A 23,943-nucleotide genomic window follows, 5' to 3' on the forward strand; every position below is an offset into this window, starting at 1 on the left:
CATTCACAGTCGGAGCAGAGCCACAAGCAGATTCTCCTTGTCATGCCCACCCCGATTGCCTCTGCTCAAAACGACAAAGAGCATCTTAAAGAACCATGGACACAGCATGGCCGGCCTGTTGGATGTGTCTTCCCTCTCTCACAAAAGGCAAGGCAAGTTTTTTTATTTTATAAAGCACATTTCAGCAACGAGGCAATGACAAGTGCTTCACACACAAGACATCCAAAACTTCATGACAAAGGGAAAAAGAGACAGTAAAATGTCATTAAGACAAATCCCAGAGAAGATTAGATATGAAATAAGTTAATATAGAAGATCAATCAGAAATGAGGACATGTGTCAAGCTCCGCGATTAGACAGTCTGAGAGCCGCAGTGCATTGTGGGGCGGTTTAGTTTGAGCAGTGCATTACCAACTTAAAAAATCTGGCCGATCTAGTAATCATCCGGATATTTCTCGTAAACAAGAAAAATGCATACTTATGATTTTTGATCATACTACATACATCTGACAACACATTAAAATCAATAGTAGTATGAATGTAGAAGAAATGAAATGAAGACAGAGAGAGAGAGAGTAGATGAAAGGGGTGGATTAATTGAAGTATCAGGGGCAGGTGAGTAATGAGCACAGGTGAGGATGATCTAGAGCTCAGGAGACACATGATGGCAGGAACTGAAAAACAAATTCAGGAAAAGTAATGTCGACAGATTGAGTGGATGTTACCAAGTTGCAACCTCCAACCAATGAGCTTCAGGGTGAGAATATGAGCGCAGACTGACCCTGAAACTGTCCTCCAAAACTTTTGATTTAATGTATTCAGTGTTGCTTCAGAGACTCACAAACCAAAGTGTATTCTTAGAAGTGTTTATTTTGTGAAATGATTTTTTTAAAAACAGAACAGATGCATTTACAGCCCTCCCACGTTTTTCTTAAACATAAACACAAACAAAAACCATTTACTACGGAAAAATACATTTATAATCCCTGACAGACAGATTTAGAAGCACCGCAGTGACACTTCTCGGAAAACATGCTTTTTATTCGTCATTATGTGACTGCTGAGAAAAATATCCTTTGATTTTTATCCCCATTTTCTTTTTTCTAAAGATAATTATTACCAAAAGCCTGAGAGTTATTGCACGACTTAAAAAAAAGTGTCTGTCTCTCTGATGTTCTTTGTGTGTCACAGTAAATTAAAATGGAAACAAGACTGTGTTTGGTGTCAACAGAAAAGAATGCCAAATGCAGATGTAAAAGTATTTCTTTTTTTAATACTTTCTCTGAGCTGCTGCTTCTCTCTGCGGCTCCGTCCTCCGGAGGAAATGTTCGGAAAAATCTACTGTTTCTCTGTTTTTACCCACAAACAACAGTGTGGTAAAAAGGACTGGTTTCACTATACAAGATACCAGATTGTGTTCTACTGTTTCATGTAAAAAAAAAAAAAGAAAAGTTGTCTGCAAGAATAATGCATTACAGATGCAGAATGAATCCTGTTGGTAAAGCGTCTGTTTTGAGCTCCCGCTGTTGACAAAAATATTACAGGATAGATGCTACATAAACACATCCAGAGAGGCCTCTGCAGTGGATACAACTGTTGATTTTTTTTATTTTCTCAGCACAAACAAAACCACAAGATTGCATTTGAATTTCCAGTTGTTTAGGTGAAAGAAAAACGGTGTGGGAAGGAAGGTTTCCCGTTTCTAGTGTCACTGTAATTAATTCAAGACCAGTACACTGCAAAAAAAAAAAACTCACATTTTAGCGAGTGTATTTGTCTAATTATTAGTCAAAAAGATCTCATTGCACTTATTTTAAGCCACATTCACTGTATTTAGTAATTCAGATAGTAAATCTCATTTATGGGGCTTAACCAGGACATTTTGTTTGCAGATATTTTTTACTAAGAAATTCAGGCCTTATTTTTTTTATTTTATTTCAAACTTTGTTGAGATGATCCATCTCAATTTCAAGGTGTTCCCAACAGATTACAATTTTCAACATGACAGAAAAGGACCAAAAAACAAGACAAAATGTTAACAATACACAGACAACAAAAAGCAACCCACTCAGATTAAAATTGAGTAGTAGATGAAAAACATTACAACCAAATGATGGCGTTCAGCCATATCTAAGAAAATAATATTAGTGGATCCAAATATATTTATAAGTCAATACAGATATTGACATCTTGATGAGATGATTATCTGGACTTGTCGGCTGAATGCGGCTTACATTAGGTGTACTGAAAAATGTCTGACAAGAATTTGGACAAACATACAACGATATGAGTTTTTGCAGTGTAGAGATCTACTGGGAGGCAAGATCATGACACAACACATTTCAGTGGAACAAATAATTCAAATAATCTTTAAAGGACTTTTACTTTATTGCCAAGAGTCATGTTGGAATAGCATTATATCTGTCATGTTTGAAATACAAAATGTTGGCAAGGAGGCAATTAACCTAGCTTAGCACAAAGACTGCAAGCAGCGGGAGATCAGGAAGCCTGAATAGGGTTCAAATTCTGCTCATTGTTGTTAAATTTAAATTGATATTTAACAACTACATGAACAATACTTTCAGATAAAATTATGTTTTTGTCGTTTGAGAGGGAGTAAGAAAGTGTAACTCCATCATGTAACAAAACAGCATGAGCAGTGACTGTACAAAACTAACTTTAAAACATTTATCTTTGTTTACAGTTGTAGTAACAACATTCAACAATTTGATAAGTAGGTATTAGAGGTGCAGCTCTGTTAAATATTGGAGAATGCCAAGCTAGAGCTCTACGTCTTATTCCTGTCTTAATGCTAAGCTAGGCTAACTGCCTCCTGGTTACAGTTTAAAAACTCAGCAAGTGGTCAGTATCAACCTTCTCATCTAAATCTTAGTAAGAGACTGAGTTGGCATGATTCATAAAAAGTCCTAAAATTGATAAAAACAGAATCCATAAAACAACAACACAAACATAGTCTTATTTGTACAACAAAATACTTAAAATTACAGAAATTTAACTTTTAATAAGTAGTGTTCCTTCTATACAGCTAAGACTTTAAACCCAGTGCAAAGAGAACATTTCATAGTCTCAATTTCTCCTTCACATACTGCCAACAGGCATAGCATCAATATATACAGTAAACAGCTACAAGAAAAACATTAAAAACCCAGCACATGAACCATTACCCTTCAAAGTTTTAATTAAACTTAGTAATAGACCGATTTGGTCAAATAGCTTTCCAGTTTCCTCAGGTTTAAAGTTGCTTTGCATAAATTGGCAGACCTTGGACAAGCTGAATTTAAAACTCTAGATATAACAAGACGCTGTTTTTATAATCTACCAGTTTTGTTCCAATATGAACTTTTAGAACCAAATGTTCTGATACAAAATTACCCTTAATAACTCTGAAAAAAAGACATTTTGTTTAAACAAGTGATGTGCGTGTGATACCAGAGAGGCTTCCTGGTTAGAAAGAATGATTTATGAATCTTTAACATATCTGTGTTTTTAGCCAAAAGCAAATTTAAACTTGCAGGCTTTGGCATGAAGTTTGACGTGAGGCCCTACCGGTTTGACCGAGCGGGAGCAGCGAGTATCACGGTCAGAGAGAACCCGACCCGGCTTGTAAAACATCCTGATAGTTTGTGGGAGACATCAGTGGTTTGCTCTGGGTCTGTGGCCAAGGCTTTCCCGTAACACTGCTGAAGGTTTGGAGGCTGGATCGAGTCCTTCCCAGAGACTATTTTCAGTCTTTGTTCATCTCCACAGTTTGTCCTTCATGTTCCCATTATATATATATATATGAAATTAACTATTCTAAATGTCATTAAGTTCATTGAGATGAATATTCATTTGGTCCTGCATGTTTCAAAAAAAAATATTTGAGATGATCTTGAAATTCATAGTTAAGAACTACACAGTGCATTTTGCTTGCATAGGCTTGTTTTCTTGTCGTCTGGCACCAGGGGGGTTAGAGTGCAGAGAAACACAACATGGCACTGAACTACGACAAGCACTTGCTGATATTGTAATCCCTGAAACATTTTTAACCACAGAAAAATGTAAGGGTCATAAATGTATCCAGCTATTCACAAAGACTCAGTTTATTAGCGTTAACACTGCTAACGCAAAACAAAAACAAAAAAAAACTAGCACCCTTGATAACAATCTAAAACCATGGTGCTATTTTAAAGTACTCTCCAGCTGCCTTCAGCTTACTTAAGTTCATTTTTTTTCTTTTTACTGGAGGCGCACCTAAAGCACTTAAAGTCAAATATTACACCCTGAAAATGTACTGATAAAAAAGAATCAATGGTGGAATTACGCAACTGAAATGGTGAGTTTTCTCTCCTTAAGTGTGCTAACGTCACCAGCTAATGCTACACTAGCTAAGCGACTGGACGTAGATGGTTTTGCTGCTGGCTTCTTTTGGTCAGAGGGTAACCAGTGCTAGCAAGCTAACCCACCTTAGTCTACACTAGCCACCCCGAGTAGCCTGTGGATTGTAATATAGCCGGTTAGCTAGCAAGTTAACTGTAAAATATCACTTCTAGGAATGTATAAGTTGACCCTAAAAATAAGCAAGAATCAGTATGTTTACTTTGTCAAAAGTGCTTTGTTTGCCATTTTCCAGTTAGCAATTCCAGTTAGAGTTGGTAGAACAAAACCAATCACTTCCATCTTACTTTTAAGCGTTAAAAAAACCCTAAACTTTTATGAGTTGATAGTTGGAATCTAAAAGATAAAAGCAAGACATAGAAATGGCTTCGACTAAAAGTATGAGCAACAACTTCCCTTCACTCTCTACCATGTAACAATCGACCAGTTTGAATCAATCATTCCCAACTGTGCAATAAGAAGGAGGTATAAACGAGAGATGAGATGACAAAGTATTTATCCAGTGATACAGGCACTGTAATAGACAGCACTGCTGGCATCAGAAAGAGCAGATATTAGAGGACTACTTGCCTCTTCACAACCACCAGCACCGCTCAGAATGCTACTGACATCCCTGTTAACACTGGTGGTTATGCTACCAACACCGTTGCGCCCAGTCATGACTTTGGACCCACCCCCACAACGTCCGTAGACCTCTTCTCGATTCCTTCCAACATTTACATACTGGTCAAATTCATGCCTATCCACCTCGGACCAAAACTCAGCAGAGGAAGACCCTAAATGCCCAGACGACTCAGCATTTGAGGGCTCTAAGTGCAAAGAGGGAGGGAAGGTTGAGGGAGGGATTGAGGACGATGAGCAGGAAGAAGAAGTCTCCGGAGGAGGTGAAAGCTGCCCTAGCTGAGAGGGCATGTAGTAACCAGAATTCAGGGTGCTGCTTCCATACATCTGGCCGAAGTAGCCAGAAGAAGAAGAGGTTTGATTTGGCATTTGTTGAGATTTGATCGGCTCAGGAAGGCTGATGGACGGCTGGGTGTAGGAAACAGGGGAGGAGGAATCAGATAGAGGTGGTTGGCACTTTACAGGACTTCTTAAGGCAATGTGATGACCAGAGGCATGAGGAGGGTTTAATCTGGAGGACATGTTTGACTCAACAGAACTCATTCTAGAGTCAACTCTGGGACTTCTGCCTGGACTCAAACTAGAGTTCATACTTGTGCTTAAACTTGCACCAACACTCATTCCTGAACTCTGACCGTACGTTGCTGCACCATGTATGGAGTTGTGGTGGCTGTGGTTGTTGTAACCGTGGCCGTAATGCTGGTTATGATGGTGGAGGTGGTGATGGTACCCGCTCCAACCTCCCATCCCTGCGTCCTCCTGCACATGTTGGGGGAAGAACACCGACTCCCCAGCAGCTCCTTCTTCCAGAATATCCAGAGGGGACATCTCCGGAGTGGGCAGGCCATAGCTCTCCAGCTCTAGGTGTCCCGTGGCCTGGAGGTCCCTGAAGTGTCCAAGAGAAGGCAGCAGGTGATGGGAGTGATGGTGATGCTGAGGGTGGGCACCTGGATGTCCATAGGTCGAATTGTCCGCACCCAACGGACTCATTCCAGGTCCTAATCCCAGGCCTGGAGCCCCGCCTTGGGCTAAGCTGTGAAGCAGAAGGCCCGGTTCAACGCGTTTGAGTTTCTTGGTGGTCTTCTTGCGGCGAGGCCTGTACTTGTAGTTTGGGTGATCCTGGAGGTGCTGGACACGGAGACGTTCTGCTTCCTCCACAAATGGTCGCTTGTCCGTAGCACTGAGGGCTTTCCATGACTGACCTGAAAGGAAGGGGACAGGAGAACGTTTCAAAATAAGTCAAATTATTTCCATTTTGTCTGCAGACAAAGACAGTAGAGCCAAGAGAGAATGATGACATTGATTTCACCGACCATAATTGTTCACATCAACAGCTTTATCAGTTTGTGAATTCTAGAGCTGTCCCTGCCAAACTTTTCTTGATTAACAAAACATGTCTGGCCAACAAATAATCGTCCATCTATCCATTATCTATACTGCTTATCCCTTTCGATGCTCTGGGAGGGCTGTAGCCGATCCCAGCTGTCGTTGGGAGAGAGGCGGGGTACACCCTGGACTGGTTGATAGTTAATCACAGGGCTGACATATAGAGACAGACAACCAAACTACCATTCACACTCATGCCTATGGAGTCACCAATTAGCCTTAGGAGCATGTCTTTGGACTTGGACTTGTCTTTGGCCAAAGTACTCAGAGATAACCCACATATGCATATACATGCAAACTCCACACAGAAAAAAAGACCCTTTCCCATGTGATTTGAATCAGAAACATTCTTGCTGTGAGGCCACAGTTCTATTCACTGCATCACCGTGCAGCCCACAACAAAATATGAAATAGTCAGAAATGACAAAAAATATTTATTTCCCCCCAAAGAAATGTTATTTCTCATGGAAAATTTAAATAAACCAAGCAAACAAGATCTTTTTTGACACTGGGAGTGGTTAAATGTCACCAGCTTTATACAGAAAAATCTTTATAAAGAAAATAAATTGATTATCATAGAGACAGTAGATAGATAGATGATGTTTTTGCCTTTGATTGCCTGAAAACAACCGAAACATGAAGTGCTAATATGCAGATTTAAGACCGGCCTGGTTTCTGTCATGCCTTAAAAACAGGATGAGTGAGGACATGTCCCAACATGTCTGTGTTCGTAGTTAAAAGTAGTGAAATAAAAACCTTCGATAAACCAGATATGAGAACTTATGATGGATTTAAGCTAGTGTAATAATGTTTTTTATTCACAGTTCTCATGGTTGCAGACAGCAGCGGCCCTGAGATTTAAAAAGCATTGTTCTTTCCACAAACTTTATTGTTTGAATCTCAGAGGAGCTCTGAAAATCTTGAGTTGTGTATCAGCTCAGCAGACGGAGACGCTCCATGTTTGATATTTCATAAATTTGAATCAGAGCTTGTTGCACTGTAATAAGAAAAAGACTTCAAATAGCTACATGCCCTGTGCAGTAATCTTACTTAATCTCTTTCCAACATCAGTAAATATAATTATTGTATTATCAAGCACATTTTTATTTTAGGACTTAAAGTATAACAACTGGCTTATTTTAAAGTTGAAAGTGATGAAATCCCATCTTTAACTGATTTTTCTTTGTAGCTATAAACTCAAATAGAAAAAAGATTTATTAACACAGATGTGACTTAGTGTGCATCCGTCCAGCTGATCGATCATGGTTAAAACAATGGCAGCAATAACAACACATTGCAAGAACTGACTTCACATGATGGGCTCCTCTTTAAGTGATTCTCAAAGCAACAACCTGTTAACATGAAGGATACAAAAATAAACAAATCAACTCCATCCGAACTCTTCAAATCAAATCTTCACCCTCTGACAGTTAAAAGGTCTCATCCAGTGTTTCAAATTTCAGGGAAGAACAACAGCTGTGGATTGCATGGATTAATTTTTGTTGTGGTGTAATTCATATTTAGATTCAACTCTGGAGTTTGGAGAATAATCAGCACATTTTAAACAGCAGAAAGATGATTGATGCTGCAGGAACTTTCTCTGGACTTTTGGGATTTTTTCAATTATCCTGAAACTGAGGAAACTAGAAAACCTTTTGGACCTCTTGAGTGAGTGATTGAAGCTAAAAAGATTAATTTAATATGTAGATCCAGACACCATAGATCAGCTCCATCCATCTGCAAGTTTTTCAGTTTAAAAAAAAAAGAGAAAGAAAACTTGGCTAAACACCAAAGAGGTATTGCATCGACTTCAATTTTGAGAATGAACCTGTTTCTGAAGCTTCTTTAAAAAGCAGTGTGTGTGTGTGTGTGTGTGTGTGTGTGAGAGAGTGTGTGTGTGTGAGAGTGTGTGTGTGTGTGCGTGAGAGTGTGTGTGTGTGTGCATGCGTGTTTTTGCGTGTATCTGTGTGAGTCCCTTTTTGCGCGCCTTCTGCAAGCCTGTCTGAGTGCAGGATGAGAAAGGAGAGGGAATATAATAACTTTATATTTGAATATATTTTGATTTGAATTGGTTGGCTCAGGGTTGTTTAAAATCTCACTTTATTGTTTTTTCTATGTTTTACTGTTTAAAATAAGCACTTGAATTGAAATGAACAGAATTTAAAACAGAATGAATTCACAATGAAACCGACTGAATACACAAGCCATGCTGCGTCTACTGAAGATAAGACGGGACCAAAGTGCATCTCTTTTAAGTCGTATCTGATTGATGGATTATTAGAAAGATAGAGAAACATAATGTAGATGTAAGTGTGCGTAATGTTTAGTCGTAAATGTGATTATCTGTGACAGACATGGTTACAGTCATATTTAAATGATGCTCTGCAGAGTTTAAAACTTGAAGTGAATATTGTGAATACTGCGACTTGGATCGGATGGATATCAACAATTCAGTCAATGAAAACTGATTCAGTATTTAGTCACAGATACATACTGACATCCTGGTGAGTCTCAGGAGTTTCTTCCCTGATTATTGTGCAAAAAAGTTTGGAAATTGACATCAATCTGGTTCGACTAGTTTAATGCTCATCAAACATTTTACAGTTTTTGTCCTGAAACACTTTTTGTGTCTTACCGAGCATCTTGCTGAGCACGGCGTTGTGGAGGTCCGGGTTCTGCACGGCCAGCCGCTTCCTCTCGTCTTTAGCCCAGACCATGAAGGCGTTCATGGGCCTGCGGATCCTCTGCTCGCCCCCCGCGGCCTTCCCATCGGCCGCCGACACACCCCCCGTCGGGGTCAGGTCCGACGGGCTCTTTCCCCCTGAGCCGGACGTCAGAGAAATCCTCTGCTCCGTCCTCCTCATGGTTCCCGCTCCGACTCCGAGGCTCTCAGGAGAGCTGCAGTCCCCCGAGAGGTTCTGCTCGAAACCCATCTCGGAGTCCGACGCGGGGCTCGGGGTCCCGGACGCCCAGGGGCCCCCGAGGGACATCCGGGTCGCATGCAGAAGAGTCTCTCTGGACAAGCTGGGCTCGGCTAAATTCATTCCAAGACCGGGCTTGGATTCAACTTTCTTTCTTTTTTTTTAGTCCGAGTGAGATCCTGCAAACGTCTGTGTCAGTTTGTCGGGTTGTAAAGTTCTGGAAAAGATTAGCAACTCAAAACGCTTCAGATGACGGAGAGACAGATCAGGAGACGAGTTTGATGGATTTGGAGCACAAATCCCAAAGCAAAGCATCGAGATGTGAGAGGAGGAGAGGGAAAAAAAGAGAAAACAAACAAGTTGTGGTGCAGGATATTCCCCCTGAAAGTGATCCACAATGACTCTGCTTCTTTCTTTTCTTCACTCCGGTTTCTCTCTCTCTCTCTCTAAAGACAACAGTTCTTGTTTGGAGTGTGCGGTGCAGCGGTTTGTCCAGAGCTCAATTCCCCCCGCCGTCACTCAGGCCGTCCGACTCGCTGTCTCTCTGACTGTCTGCCCTGTTTGAAAGTTTTGAAACTTGTGGCCAGATTCTGCCGACCCACGCTGGGTATATATATACCCCGCCCTTACCGATCACATAAATATAAAGCTGGGGGATTTTAACCAATGAGACGCCAGGCAGGCGCGAGGGAAAAAGATGAGTGTGTGTGGGAGACAAAGTAAAGGAGGGAGGGAGGGAGGGGGGGAGGCCTAAATGTCGCCTCCCCCTCTTTCCTCCTCCCTGACCGCCACCCTTTCCTCCCCCCTGAAGCTCCTCGCACACACACACACACACTCACACACACACACACACACACACACACACACACACACACACACACACACACCATGTCCGCCTGAACAGGGAGATGTAATCAGAGAGGTTCCATTGTTTCTGCCCAACTGAGAATGGAGCTTCTCACACACACACACACACACACACACACACACACACACACACACACACACACACACCAATACACACATTCAAGACACATGCATGCAAACTGTTGCACACACACACACACACACACATATAGGCTACATACATAAATGCACAGACATATACACACACACACACACAAAACGAGCACACACATTAAAACGAGACCGAGAAGACACATGTGTAATTAAGTCTGCACACAAATGAGAGACGAAACATGAATACACACACACATACTGTATAGTATGCGTTTCTATATATGTGTGTGTGTGTGTGTGTGTGTGTGTGTATTTGAGGGCAGGACAGTGGTAACACAGTTGACCACAGTCCCAACCAAAGCGATTAGTGGCTGAGCTTAACAACAACTCACCATATGAGAGAGAGAGAGAGGGAAATAAGAGAGAAGGAGAGAAAGGGAGAGAGCGATTGGGTTCATGCATTTATTACCCCAACGTGTTTTTTTATCTATTTGTGTATTTTAAGGATTGTTTATTCTTTAAGGATTGTTTATTCGGCCAGAAAAGTCGCAGTGAGATGCATCATCATCTTCTGAGTTTCAGAAGTTTAATTTAAACCCAACATCAAAATCTGTCCCCATGCATTCAACTTTTTAAAACGGCATTTTCCAAAAAAAAACCTCTTATTTAATCACAAGTTATCCTGCAAACCTCTGATTGCTTTCCTATTGCCGAGTCATCAAATGTGTATCATCGTCCCGGCCCCCCCTTTGGCCTCTCATATAAATACATAAGGGGCCGTTTGTTTGTCAAATAAGCGCTGATTTCAAGGTTGGTTAAAAACGGTCAAATCAGGGATGTCCATCCGAGTCGTCTTTTAAGTTATTTTTCAACTGATTAAAATGCATCAACATGCCATTTAACGCGAGAAACTTTCACCTGTGAACCTGTTTTGAACCTGTTTTGAATGGTGGCCAAAGACGCTTGTGCATATGGGCAGTGAAATGCACGACTGTTCTGCAGGATCACGCAGACAAACATTACTCTACAAGACATAAATATATCTATATAGTCAAATGTGGAAAAAAAAAAAAAGATAAAGAAGAAAAAAGTTGATTTTAAGTGTTCGGTGTTAAAGTATGACAATGTCTAAGTGACTGGTAAACCTTTATATTTAAGCTTTTGCTGAGATAATAACAAGAACAAAAAAAGTTTTAATAAGTTTGATTGAGTTTGTTTATTGTGCGAGAGTTGTGCATGTTGAAAATGTGAAAGGGTCCTGCAGATCAGTGGCAACTCGTTCTAGCTCTCTTGTGCACAAACATCACATTTAATAATTGTCCTCTTACTGTTTGATTTTGCAGGAAAGAAAGACTGAACTATTTGTGATGCTTTTCATGTGCTGCTTGAAGAATCTGAAAGTAAGACAGACACAGAGAACAGTGCTGCATTTATGAGATACTTAAGAACAACAAATGTGTGATTTAGACATAGTGCATTGGATTAAATATCCTGAAGTGTTAAACCTTCATGTGCTTATAGAGGTTAATCAGTCTCAGGATGAATCAAAGAGAGAAGTTCAGCTTTAAAGAAAAACAAACTGATTTAAATTCAGACTTCATTTTCAAACGCGTCGCTCATTTCAACGACTTCTTAAGATGAATATTGTATGTGGTGTGTTTGTCTGTCTGCCAAGGACATGCCCCCCTACCCTTTCCCTCCACCGCTATATAATGACCCCCTGCATACACACACACACACACACACACACACACACACACACACACACACACACACACACACACACTTTCCTTCCCCACGCCCAGCTCCAGGGGAGACTGCAGCGGCGTCTCAGAGCCTCCTGCTCAACCCTCCAGGAACTACTCCCACTTACCACTGCTGTCCCTGGCTCCATGTGCATGTGTGTGTGTCTGTCTGTGTGTGTGTCTGTCTGTGTGTGTGTGTGTGTCTGTCTGTGTGTGTCTGTCTGTGTGTGTCTGTCTGTGTGTGTCTGTCTGTGTGTGTGTGTGTGTCACTGTTTTTAGTGTCTAAGTATATTGAAGATATCATGGTGTGTTTTCAGGGGCAAACACTGAAGGTCATAGTTGACACGTGAGCCTTCAAGCTCTGTCCTCTTTTTTTGGGGCTCATATTAAGCCTAATATTTCATTAAAGGTAATGACAGCTTATTGTTTCTGTCAAAAAAGTAGCACCACATCACCTGGGTCTGTTTACTTGCTCAGTGTAGAACAAAATAGTTTACTGTGCCAAGAGGTAGTTTCTGCTTAAAATTCCCCCGGCACAGGGGCGAAGCTAGACGGTGCCAGGGGGTCCCCCCTAGAGATCTGAATGGCCACCCCACGACTATGATCGGTTATTTGTTTTGTAAGAGGCAAAAATTGTGTTTCAATCAACTACTGCTAGTAGCTTTCTTTGTATTTCAATGTATCCAATTTCATTTAGTTAGTACTATAAATCAATGGTTCTCAACTGGGCGAGCCTCAGGACCCCCCCACATCAACTCCTTCATCAAAAATCATGACCCAAACTATTTTTAAACAATTCCAATATATTACATGAACAATTATGCAGTTTGGATTGTGTTTAAAAGGCATTTCATAGACTTTTTTTTGGACAATCTTTGACATTTTCAAGACCAACAAAGGCAGCTCCGCGACCCTCTTTTGGGTCCCGACCCACACGTTGAGAATCACTTCTCTACATCGTACTTTTGATTAAAATACATTTTAATCCAGGATTAAGTGGAGGCCATTTAAACATGGCTACTATTTTTAAAGTAAAAAAAGTAAAGTAAAAAAAAGTGTGTGTGTGTGTGTGTGTGCACTCAAGACATCCAGCCAACCTGCAGAAGTCTGCGGCCCAGTTCAGCCTCCCCAGTCCCCAAAAAAGTGTGTTTCTGCCCCAGAATTATTTTTTTAAATATTTAAAAATGTGTCAACATGTAAATTTGATTATTGAACTAAAAGGTTGTTTTATTGACTTGAAGGATAAAGGTTTGAAAACTCACCTTAATGCAACGTCGTCTGGGGATCATGAATCACTAAATAAAACATTTTAACAGTTGTTGACATACTTCAGACCAACTACAGCCATGCAGCCGCTGCAGCTTCCCTTAATCAGTTTATTTATTTTTGCTGTCAGACTGTTTGATAAAGAGGAAATCATGAACCCTCAGAGGAAACATCACTTTCCATTCTGCACCTCCAGCTCATCAGTTCTCTGCTCTTATGTAAGAACCCCGATGGAGTTCATTATCACTTAATGTCCCGTTCACAGATGCTTCTATAACTGAACATAAAAGAATGTGTGTGTGTGTGTGTGTGTATGTGTGTCTGTGTGTGTGTGTGTGTGTGTGTGTGTGTGTGTGTAAGACTGGCGTGGTACCACACCTTTGCCACAAAGGAAATTTGGCAGTGACTCCAGACTTTGTGGCGAGAAATAAAAGAGTCCAAGAGAGAAAGATGGAGGGAGGGAGGACACGACGACAGGGACATTTTTTCCTCCAACAACTCCTGATAATACACACACACACACACACACACACACACACACACACACACAAACGTGCACACACATTCTCGGCAAGAACCAAAGACACAATGGCATCGTAATGGGTGTGTTTACTGGTGTGTGTGCGTGTGTGTGTGTGTTTATGTGTGGGAGAGGTCATGTTCACACACCGTTCTATTTTGGAACACACTGAAGGAGGGAAGTGTGTGTGATGATAGATGGGAGACACACACACACATACACACTGTTAACACGGGTCGCTGCGGGAATCCCCCACCTCTATCACCCACTGATACACACACACACACACACACACACACACACACACACACACACACACACACACACACACACACACACACACACAAACACACACACAAACACACACACACACAAACAATGCTCAAATACAATAAAGTAATAACAACGGCAAACTAACAATCTGTTTGACCTTTGACCTGTTAAAATCAGACCCCATAAGCGATTAGTTTAAGTTTGAAGTAGAACATTATAATTTTAAGACAAACCTTTATATTAATCCTCAAGATGTGAATTCTATCCGTACATTGACAGGGATCGTCTCCCGCCGTGAGGTGCACGTGTGAACAGCCAGGTCGGGAGAATCTCCAGAGCGGTCCTCCTGAAGTTATCTAGATATTTTCAGGAGTGCATCATGTGAAAACAGCGTCAGTCAGAGGGGCTGTATGTGAGTTCTAGGCACTCTGCTGAGTTGAAAATAAGTAGTTATGACCAAACAAACAAACAAAAGATTGATGGCTACACGTGATAAAACTGAACTGGTGCAAACTCAAAGGAAAGACACAAATACAAACTTTTATACAAACAAAAGAAAACAGGTCAAATCCATCAGTCAGGACTCTTCCTGCATCACATTCTGCAGCTGCAGCGTGGTGCATATGTACTTTGCATGCAGTATGCATTGAAGAAATTGTCAATATTTGGTTAACTTTGGTCGGTAGCTCAATATATGATGATGATGATGTTGATAAATGAATGCATTTTGATATTTTGCTACTGCATCCAAGCACTGTGAAGTCCAAGGCAAATTTCCCACTGGGACAATGGGCCTGCTGGCTGTCCCCCGCTCACGACTCAAGCTAAAAGGAGATCATGCTTTTTCAGTTAAAGCCCCAAAACTGAGGAACAGCCTCCCTCTTCCCATTAGGTCTGCATCCTCTACTGACTCTTTATTTTTATATTTTAGCATTTGAGTCCTCTGGTCCTGAATAGACGGTTCTTTCAGATTCCAGTTATTGCTTTTATTATCTCTCCTATTTATTCTATCGTATTTTATGTTGTATTTTTTGTATATGTTGTAATCCCCTGTAAACTGTTTCCTTGATGCATTGTACAGCACTTTGGTCAGCTGCTGCTGTTTTTAAATGTGCTTTATAAATAAATGTGACTTGACTTGACAATAAAGTTCATCTTATCTTATTTTATGTGATGCAACATCTTTCACAGAGATTTCAGAAACACAAGGGGGGCTCAGTCGATGAGCAGCCCAAATGGTGTAGCACAGGGGTCTCCAACCTGTCTTCATTTCCATTCAGAGCTACTCTGAAAAAATGAAAGTGGCCAAGAGCTACTCGCATGAAATCGCTTGCATTTATTTACAGATCAGCTGAATTATGCTAATGTTTGTACAATGTTCAAGAAAACATTACTACTTTATACTTACGCATTTTTATGGGCCAAAGATATGAATAGTTTATATTTACTGTCGTCAGATTATTTTTTTTTTTAACATGGTCAACCTATAGGCCAGCTACTGAAAACATGCCCCTTGAGATACGGGTTGGAGACCCCTGGTGTAGCATATACGTATGTCCACAGAGATGCATTATCTCTTTTAAAGGTTGTTTGTATGAGTCGTGGTTGGTTCTGTTTTCAAAGCTGTACCGCGCTCACACTTCATTGTTGTTTTGTTTTTGGTAATTATTCCCTTTTTTTTGTCCCGTCAAGTCTTTGGTGAGCTCCGAGAAGAGTTTCACAATCCCATGAAACTCAATCAAAACCCACTGTTCTATTCAAAAGATGCTGCTAAATGAGAAAATTAGTCTGTTGTTCTGACTTCTTGCTTGTGTTAGCTGTCTGCAGGCTCGTTTATGTGTTTATGTGTTTATGTGTGATTGTTTTATGATTTAAAAAAAAAAATCCATTGGTGTGAAAAGAAACCCGAAGTTCCCCTCCTCTAACTGGAGCTTTGACCAAACCTTTGAACAGTTTCAGGTTCTGGGAGTTTTTGAAAGTCACTCCAAACCCTGATTGAATAATTTTATAAATATGAGTTAAATTTACAACTTTATAAACACTCTCATTTATCTTTCCCCTGTTTGGAGACAGAGATATTTAGTAAAATTGACAGCTTGTTTTGAAGTCTGTTGCTAAGACTCTCCAAGGAAATACTGACAAAGAGCAGTGGAAGGTTTTTTCTCGCTTGTTGGTTTACTTATTTGAATACGTGTGCAGGTACCCAACATTTTTAAAAACCTTTACACAAATTGATTGGTGTTCTCCAGATGCTTCTATGGGCGCCAGAAAAAGCCTTTTAGTCCGTTCAAAGATGATTAAAAGTTATTTTAAACTGTGAATGAATTTGGTTAGTTGGTCTTTTTCCCCATCTTGTAGTGACGATTGTGAGTGTAGTTCCAGTTTTCAGTTGTGGGGAAAATAAAGGTGAAGAAGTAACCCCCAACTTCCACATACCCTGTGCGCCCCGGTCCGTCAGTGCCATGGTTTTGCTCCGTCGGACGGCGCGCACCCTTCCCCACTAGACCCGTTTCTGGAACATGAACGCAGCCATGAGCAGATGGAATAAAGACGAAAAAGTGATGGGAAATACAATCATAGAAACACAATCGTTGACTAGAGTGGCAGCGAACGGACCGCATCGCTCAAGGATTACGTGGAAATTGGGGTCAAATCCATAACTTTTGTTGTTGATTCAGCAGCTGGGTGCCACCATGTTTGATCACACACAGGTCTCACGAGAACAGTCACAGCCTCATCTCCGATCAACAGGTTAAAACACTCCTTAAGACTCCTTAAGGTTCTGGACATCAACAAGGATCCTTTCTGATCAATCAAGTTGATGGTCTTAATGATTTAAATGAATAATGCATCACACATTTGGTCGACTTGTAAATTCCCCCGTGTGAACACAGACCAAAACTTCAATTTAACAAACTGGTCCAAAGATTCGGACCAGAGCAAAACGATCTGTAGGTGTGAAAATGCCCTGAAGCTGTCAGGGACTAAAGACACAGTCCTCATCCGGTTGCACTGTCAGCTATCTGTCTGTCTCTCTCTCTGTGACTATTCATAGACACACAGCAGAGCTTATCATTTCTCATCCTGTAATTAATGCAGTGCAGCACCGCAGGACAATATACGACCTTTCCCACTCCACACAACGCCTCTGTTCTCCAGCCTCACACTTCTTGTTGTTGTCTCTCATCTCTTGTGTCCTGTTTGTGTCTTCGCTTTCTCTTCTCGTCCCCTGTCATTTTCTGCCTTCTCTTTTTGCTGACTCTCACGCGTTCTCACATCACCGGATCCTTGAAATCGTTTGTTTAAAAGTTTGATTTATTTTGTTTGAAGGCTTTGAAACTGCTCTCATGGATCCTTGATTCCTCAATCGTCCTTCCAAAGAAGCATTACCTTCTTCTATTTCAAATACAAGTGACAGGAAATCAGGAAACTCCCGAGCTTCTTCTCAGAATCACGCATGCAGGAAGGTAGCTGCAAGGGTCAGGAGATAACGCAGAAATGCATGATGGGAAAATGACCTGTAGGCCACGGACATATTTAGAAATATACTTAGGAGTCATCTTTAATGACAGGTCGAACAGTCAGTCAGCGTTTTGAGTTTTTTTCCCCTCATGAAGAAGGTTTTAATCTTGGCTCTTGACAGGGTTTCAGGTGTTACATGGACCACTAATAGTTAGAATAAAAGCCTGATAAGAACAAATATGCTTCATGTAAACACCTCGATAGAAAGAGACTGGTCCGATCCAGAAAGAACTAGTTCATGCAGTTTTTTTAGTCGGGTCAATATCCACCTGAACGCCTGACCTGATCGCTTCTTCCTGGTTGGGGTTAAATGATTCTTACTGAGCAGGTCCGCCCCTCTCTGGAGGTCCTCTTACGCTCTCCAGCTGTTTCTTAACTTCATGGGAAATATGTACTGCTGAGCTTGCAGATTTTTAATTAGGGAGAAGAACAGAAGAACATTCTGTTTTGCGGTACATGATTGGTAAATTTAGAAAAAAATAAATGAAAAAGTAAAATACAGATATCCAAAAAAAACAAACCCAAGAGGGGAGGGGAATGAAATCTAAGGCGCACAGTGAGTCGGTAAGTGGGCGGGGTGGAGGAGCAGTACCAGAAGGCAGGCAGTGACAACTCTACAATTCTACAATTCTACAATTCACTTAGCCGACGCTTTTATCCAAAGCGACGTACATCAGAGAGTAAGAACAACACAAGCAAGGATCTAGAAAAAAGAGAACAATGTCAGTAAGAGCAAACGATCAGCTTTGAGTCTGATTGGACACACAGGTGCTGACAGGAAGTGACCAGAGGCAAAACACAACATTGAGGGCAGTTCTTGAGAGCTCTAATCAGTATAGAAACCATCTTATAAGTCGTCGTTATCAAACAAAAACCATCGTCACTACCATCATCATCATCAATAATATCTAGAGTCTAGTCAGCGTCTTAGAACTCCTTCTTCTTCTACTATTTCCGGCAGATTAGAGCAGTGGGACAACTCTCACTTCTATCACTGTTTGAGCCATTCAAAGGTGCCGTGGTGTCATTTGTTTCCATCACTCTGGCTGCAGGAAGACACAGTGGGACAAATCGGCATGCGATTAAAAATAATTAAGCATTCATTTCAGACCTTAAGCACATCTCGATTAACGCATCAACGCTTTATTTTAGACAATTATCTTTTCAATCAATATATCATTATTTGTATGGTGCCAATTCAGAACAAGTATTACCTGCTGTTCCTGTTGTCCACACTTCCTCGCCGCTGGAGGTGGAGGTCGGAGCAGGCCGTGCATGATAGAGGATGGCGGTGGTTGTGGGGTCGACACAGTCCGATGTTGGAGGCTGGGCGTCAAGGACATGGGGTGGTAGTGCCAGATCACCTGGTTTTGTATCCAAACATATAGGATTGATCGATATCTACAGCCATAGTTATACTGCAAACGACAGGATATCTTTTCAGATATCTGTTGTTTATAAATTTAAGATAAGCAGATCTGTTAAAGGGTTCAATTAAGATTCCTGCCTCAAGAATTTGAAAATTAGAACCTAAAAAAAAAGGGATTGTGGGTCAGCTTCCTTTTCATTATCCTCCATGGGAATGAAGAGTTCAGCATATTTTTTATAATTCATTGCCAAAAGCCGGAGCATCCTATAGCATACCATTCCTCCTGATTACAAGTGCATGATGCGTTATCAAAAAAACATAAATCAGTGTTCCTGGTTATATTTAGTGACATTTTCATCATATGGTTGGGAGACCCGATTCATTTAGATGAACATACTTGTGTGTCAGTCTTGGTGCCTGTTGGTTCTCTCCAATCCTCAGCGGAGATATTTACATACATATGATTACAAGTTTGGAGACGTACAGACAGGAAGTGTAGGCTTAACCACCGTCTCTATATTACAAACCTCCTGATCTTGTTTAGTTATTCTTCAGAACGATTCTTCAGTGGTTAGTTCTGCTTAAACAACCAAATCAGCCGCAAGAGCTTCAGTTCAGTCAACTCCAGTCAAACTGTACCACTCTGCCCGAATGACAGCTCGAGCGTTTTACGATTCAGAGCTTCACGCCGTCTGGGAAAATCTGACTGTGTGGAGGAATAATTAACACTCTTTCTCCTTTATAATCACCGAGGAGGCAACAGTTATCAGAGAGAAGTGTCGCAAGTGGTTTCACTGTGGTCGGACTCGCTGGCAAACCATTCAATGACTAAGTGGATTCAGAGCGGTCGCTGACCAGCCAACATGCCCAAAACATGTTTGGCATTCCTTCCATTAAACCTGCTTACCTGCTTTTATTAGCTTTACATAATTCCAATGGCCGTAGTTTCAGAACATACAAATATCCATGACACACCAAGTTGGAATAATGAACAATGGTTTTGGATCGACACATTTAGTGCAGTATCAGCAGTAATGCAAGCATTGCACTGGACCTTGAGGTAAAGAGGGAGCAGATGCTTTGGCTAAAGGTTTTGATTCACTAGCTTTGGGTCCTGAGCTTTGGTTGGTGATAGAAAGAAAGACATTGAGGATATGAGTGGTCGAGATTGAGGGTAATGAGCTCCTACCCATTAAAACAAGGTGGTTTGGACATCTGATTCTGACGCCTCCTTGGAACCTCCATTTGGAAGTTTTCTGCAAACAACACACTGAAAGGAGACCCCAGTGTAGACCCAAAACTTGCCGGTGGGGTTATATATCTAATCTTGGTTGATCAGCACCAGGATCCCCAAGGAGGAGCAGGAAATGTTACTGTAGAGAGATACGTCTGGTGTACTTACTTAGCTCGATGCCACAGTGGCCAAGCCCTAAATTAGTAGAATAAAGTTGATGTTCAAATGGATGTTTGGATGGACTTTTGATCAGTCACTTTTTGATGTCATTCATACAATTCATTAGGACAGAATCCTGCACCAACTGCATGTAGAATAAGGCGAGTCGCCGGCTGAGCTACAGATTTTGTAAAATCACTAAAATTGTCAAATGCAGATCCCATCCATAGTCATATGTTGTGAAGATGTGGTTGGAGGGAATGTCAGACACTGGTTGACAATCCAACATGCACTTCATTTGAAGTATGCTGACACTTTTAGAAAGGCACCCAGACTGACAAAAATGACACCAAATATTCACAGATTACAGTAGCCTCAGCCTCACTTTGAAATTTAACCGTTTAAATGTCATGTAACATGTGGTATCTTTAATGCTGTCTTTTTGAAGTGGGTTGTGAAAAAACCGACGGCTTCTTTTTAATCTCAGGATTGAGCGACGACGGGTTTATGAGTTCAGATCATTTTGTCACAGTCCAGACTCCACTTTGCTGTCAAGTGGAAACCACATACGACCACATCTGGTACCGATGTGGTTTTAACCAATATTTTATTTTTAACAGCGGAATGTATGTCTCTAAGTGATTGCAGTGCGGAGTGTAGATTAGAAATGGTGCAAGGCACAAACCAACCCAGCTTGAGTATTTGGCATGATACCCAACATGTGGCTCTATGGCTTTTCCATGCTTGAATGAATTTACCCACCGGCATAATGCAGACCCGATAAAGAATACCAAACGTATGCTTAACAACAGCGTACTAGCTGTACGTCAGTGACAAAGATTATAAACTAAGAAATACATTTTGTGTGAGTCAAAAAAATCATTGCTACTTTAAAGGCTTATTATGTGATTTTTTGATCCAGCAGATGTCGCCCTTGAGCACCGGCATGAAACCAAAACAACTCGCACTGCATTGTTGTGTTAGCATGCTAATGCTAGCGATCTTTATTATGCTTGTATCTTCACACTGCATGTAAATTTACCTGAAATGAGCGTGATCTAGAAACACAGTTAAGCAGTGAGTACAGTATGTTATTCTTCTTTTCTCTAGTCCCTCAATTAAACAACTTTTATACACGAGGGGAGGAGTCAGCCGGCCGTCCCGGCGATGTAAACAAAGTGAAGATAGGACTCTGAAAACTCTGAAAACATCACAGACAGTGGGATTCGGGTGTTACACCCATTGTAGACAGTCATGACCAAACACAATGAAAAATGTTGCTTATTTACATTTGTTTAATATGGTATCCATATTTAAGCAATTCCATTTCCAAGTGGGAGTAAGAAGACTCTGTTTTGCCCACCATCTTGGATATTTTGTAAACATCACAACTGCAGCATCCTCTTGACGCCATGCTCTGACTTTTGATGGCACGCCATCCTGAAGCTTTCCAGAAATCTGCAGGGGTGCATTATGGGAAAACAGCTTTTGTGTTAATGTTTCTTTTTGCTGTTTTTCAGGGAAACAAGGTTCTGCTGTTTTGGCTTTTCTTACCCTTATACAAATACAAGTTTCTCAGAAGAGAACCTAAAATATTTTGCATAAGGGCTGTCTAAAGTTTTTAAAAATGGCTCCATGTGGCGTCTGGTGTTGACTGACTCTAGATGGGCTATATACTCCATCATACTTTGCATGTTAATTACAGGTTACATTACATAACTGGCTAAATGTCTGTACCCTTTATACCACGCTGGGTTATGTATGAACGCTGTCAGGGCTTCAGTAAAAGTCTCAACACCTTTAGAGAAGATGAAAGTGGAACTAAGGGTCATATTTCATCGCCTGCTCAGTCTGCACACCCAGCACTTCTGATCTATTTTCACACAGACCACTTTAAATTATGACTCAGAGATGTCTGCAGAGGAATTCTTTGAAACCCCAATCTGAATAGTTGTGAGCCGCATGTTTTTGGCTTCCTCCGAATACATTCCTGAAGGCTGGTATGTGCCACTGACCTGCCAGCAGAGAAAGAAACCTTTTCTAATTTTCACACCAGACGTTCACATTTGGATTAATTTAGAAGAAAAAAAAAAGTCCTCTTCAAAGACTTATAATCAGATGTGCAAAAGATTTATTGTATTCTGAGAAGTTTAGGAGCAGATATCTTGGTTGATTGTTTTTGTCGTTCTTGTGTTCAGACCAAAAGGAAAGCTCATTTTGTAAGATGTGGTTCAAATACAAGCAAAGTCACCCTAAAGAAACTACAAGTGCAAATATACAAAATCATTTAAGAGGATGTAAAACTCATGGGCTGCATTCTCTCAACTGGAGCATCAAACTTTTCCTCATATATAGAAGTTTGACTCTTTGCTTTATATCCCAGCCTACAGTTATAAGTATTCCATGCACAGTAATTTATCAACACATTGATTGGAAGCAACTTTAGCTTCATTATCTTGATCAAGGACATGTCAGCATGTAACCACGAGTAGTCAGATATCCAAGAAGCTGCATGAAGATGTGACCGGCTCTGCTCTAGTCCTTCATTCAAGGTTAGAAAGAAAAGGAAAGAAACAGAAACTGTACAAAACCTGGACGTAGTCTCAGTGATATTGCCCACTGGATTATTTTTATTTATTTAATTTCCGATTTTTTTTTTCTTTATTAGAGTGACAGGGCAAAGACGCTTTATAAAAGAGCATATGGGATAATATGCAGGCAGGATTTCTCCTGATGTGTAAGGGTACGTTTGGCTGTTGAAGTGTTCCAAACCGGAACGCTTGGTGGAAACGGGGCTAAAAAAAAAAACAACACTTACTTGATTTTCCAGCTGCAGAATCCATTTGTGTTTATTGTTGGTATGAGAATCGTTTTCCAAATTCCTAAGAAGTGGATATTAAAGAGCTCAACAGTGAGGCCTGCAGTGTCATCACTTCAGCAGCTTCATTTATCATGTTTGGTTTATAGTTTTTGTATATGATCTATGCAGCCATGCATGTTTTCAAAAAATGATCTAACCCCTTTTTTTATGTTTTCCAGTTTGTGTGCATCCCATGAATCAAAGTGTTAACTCTCATTTCACAGAATCAGCTCCTCTGATAGTTTCATGTCCTGACATGTTGTGTCACTGTCGTATATCATGTCGTTTCAACCACATCACTTCTTTGTATTGTGCTGTGGAGTCTGTTTTTTGTTTGCCTGTGTGTTAAACAGCTGCAGCTTTGGAGCACATGTGACTGAAAAGCTGCCAGTTAGAATTTTTGGAGAGTGGGAGTTGTCACTTCATTAACGGCTGCTTTGAATATGAGCAGAGCCATTCAACACTTTGTAAACTCTGAGTATGATAAGTGGAATGCTATAAAGTTTATGGTGACCAATAAGAGCCCTAAATGTTCCAAAATCTTGATTTAGGTTCTCATTAAACCGTCACAATTATTCAACCAGGAAAAATGGTGATTGATTATTCACTGTGGATTCAGAAACGTCATTTTAAATTAACACCTTTGATATTTCCTTTTGTCTTATCCCCTTACTACCTCGGCCTGAGCATCGGACCGAATGATCAGCGG

The 23,943-nt window shown here is 40.8% G+C and overlaps 1 protein-coding gene across 1 annotated transcript; it reads right to left on the minus strand.

Moving 5' to 3' along the window:
• Positions 1-852: 852 nt before the first annotated feature.
• sox18 (SRY-box transcription factor 18) lies at positions 853-9,892 on the minus strand. The gene is made up of 2 exons (XM_061058242.1): positions 9,041-9,892; positions 853-6,221 (listed from the first exon to the last, which is right to left on the minus strand). The coding sequence occupies exons 1-2, from the start codon at positions 9,447-9,449 to the stop codon at positions 4,894-4,896; spliced, it is 1,737 nt and encodes a 578-aa protein (XP_060914225.1). The 5' UTR covers positions 9,450-9,892; the 3' UTR covers positions 853-4,893.
• Between the last annotated feature and the right edge of the window lie 14,051 nt (positions 9,893-23,943).

Source organism: Labrus mixtus, chromosome 15 (genome assembly GCF_963584025.1).
Source record: "Labrus mixtus chromosome 15, fLabMix1.1, whole genome shotgun sequence".
Taxonomy (NCBI): Eukaryota; Metazoa; Chordata; class Actinopteri; order Labriformes; family Labridae; genus Labrus; species Labrus mixtus.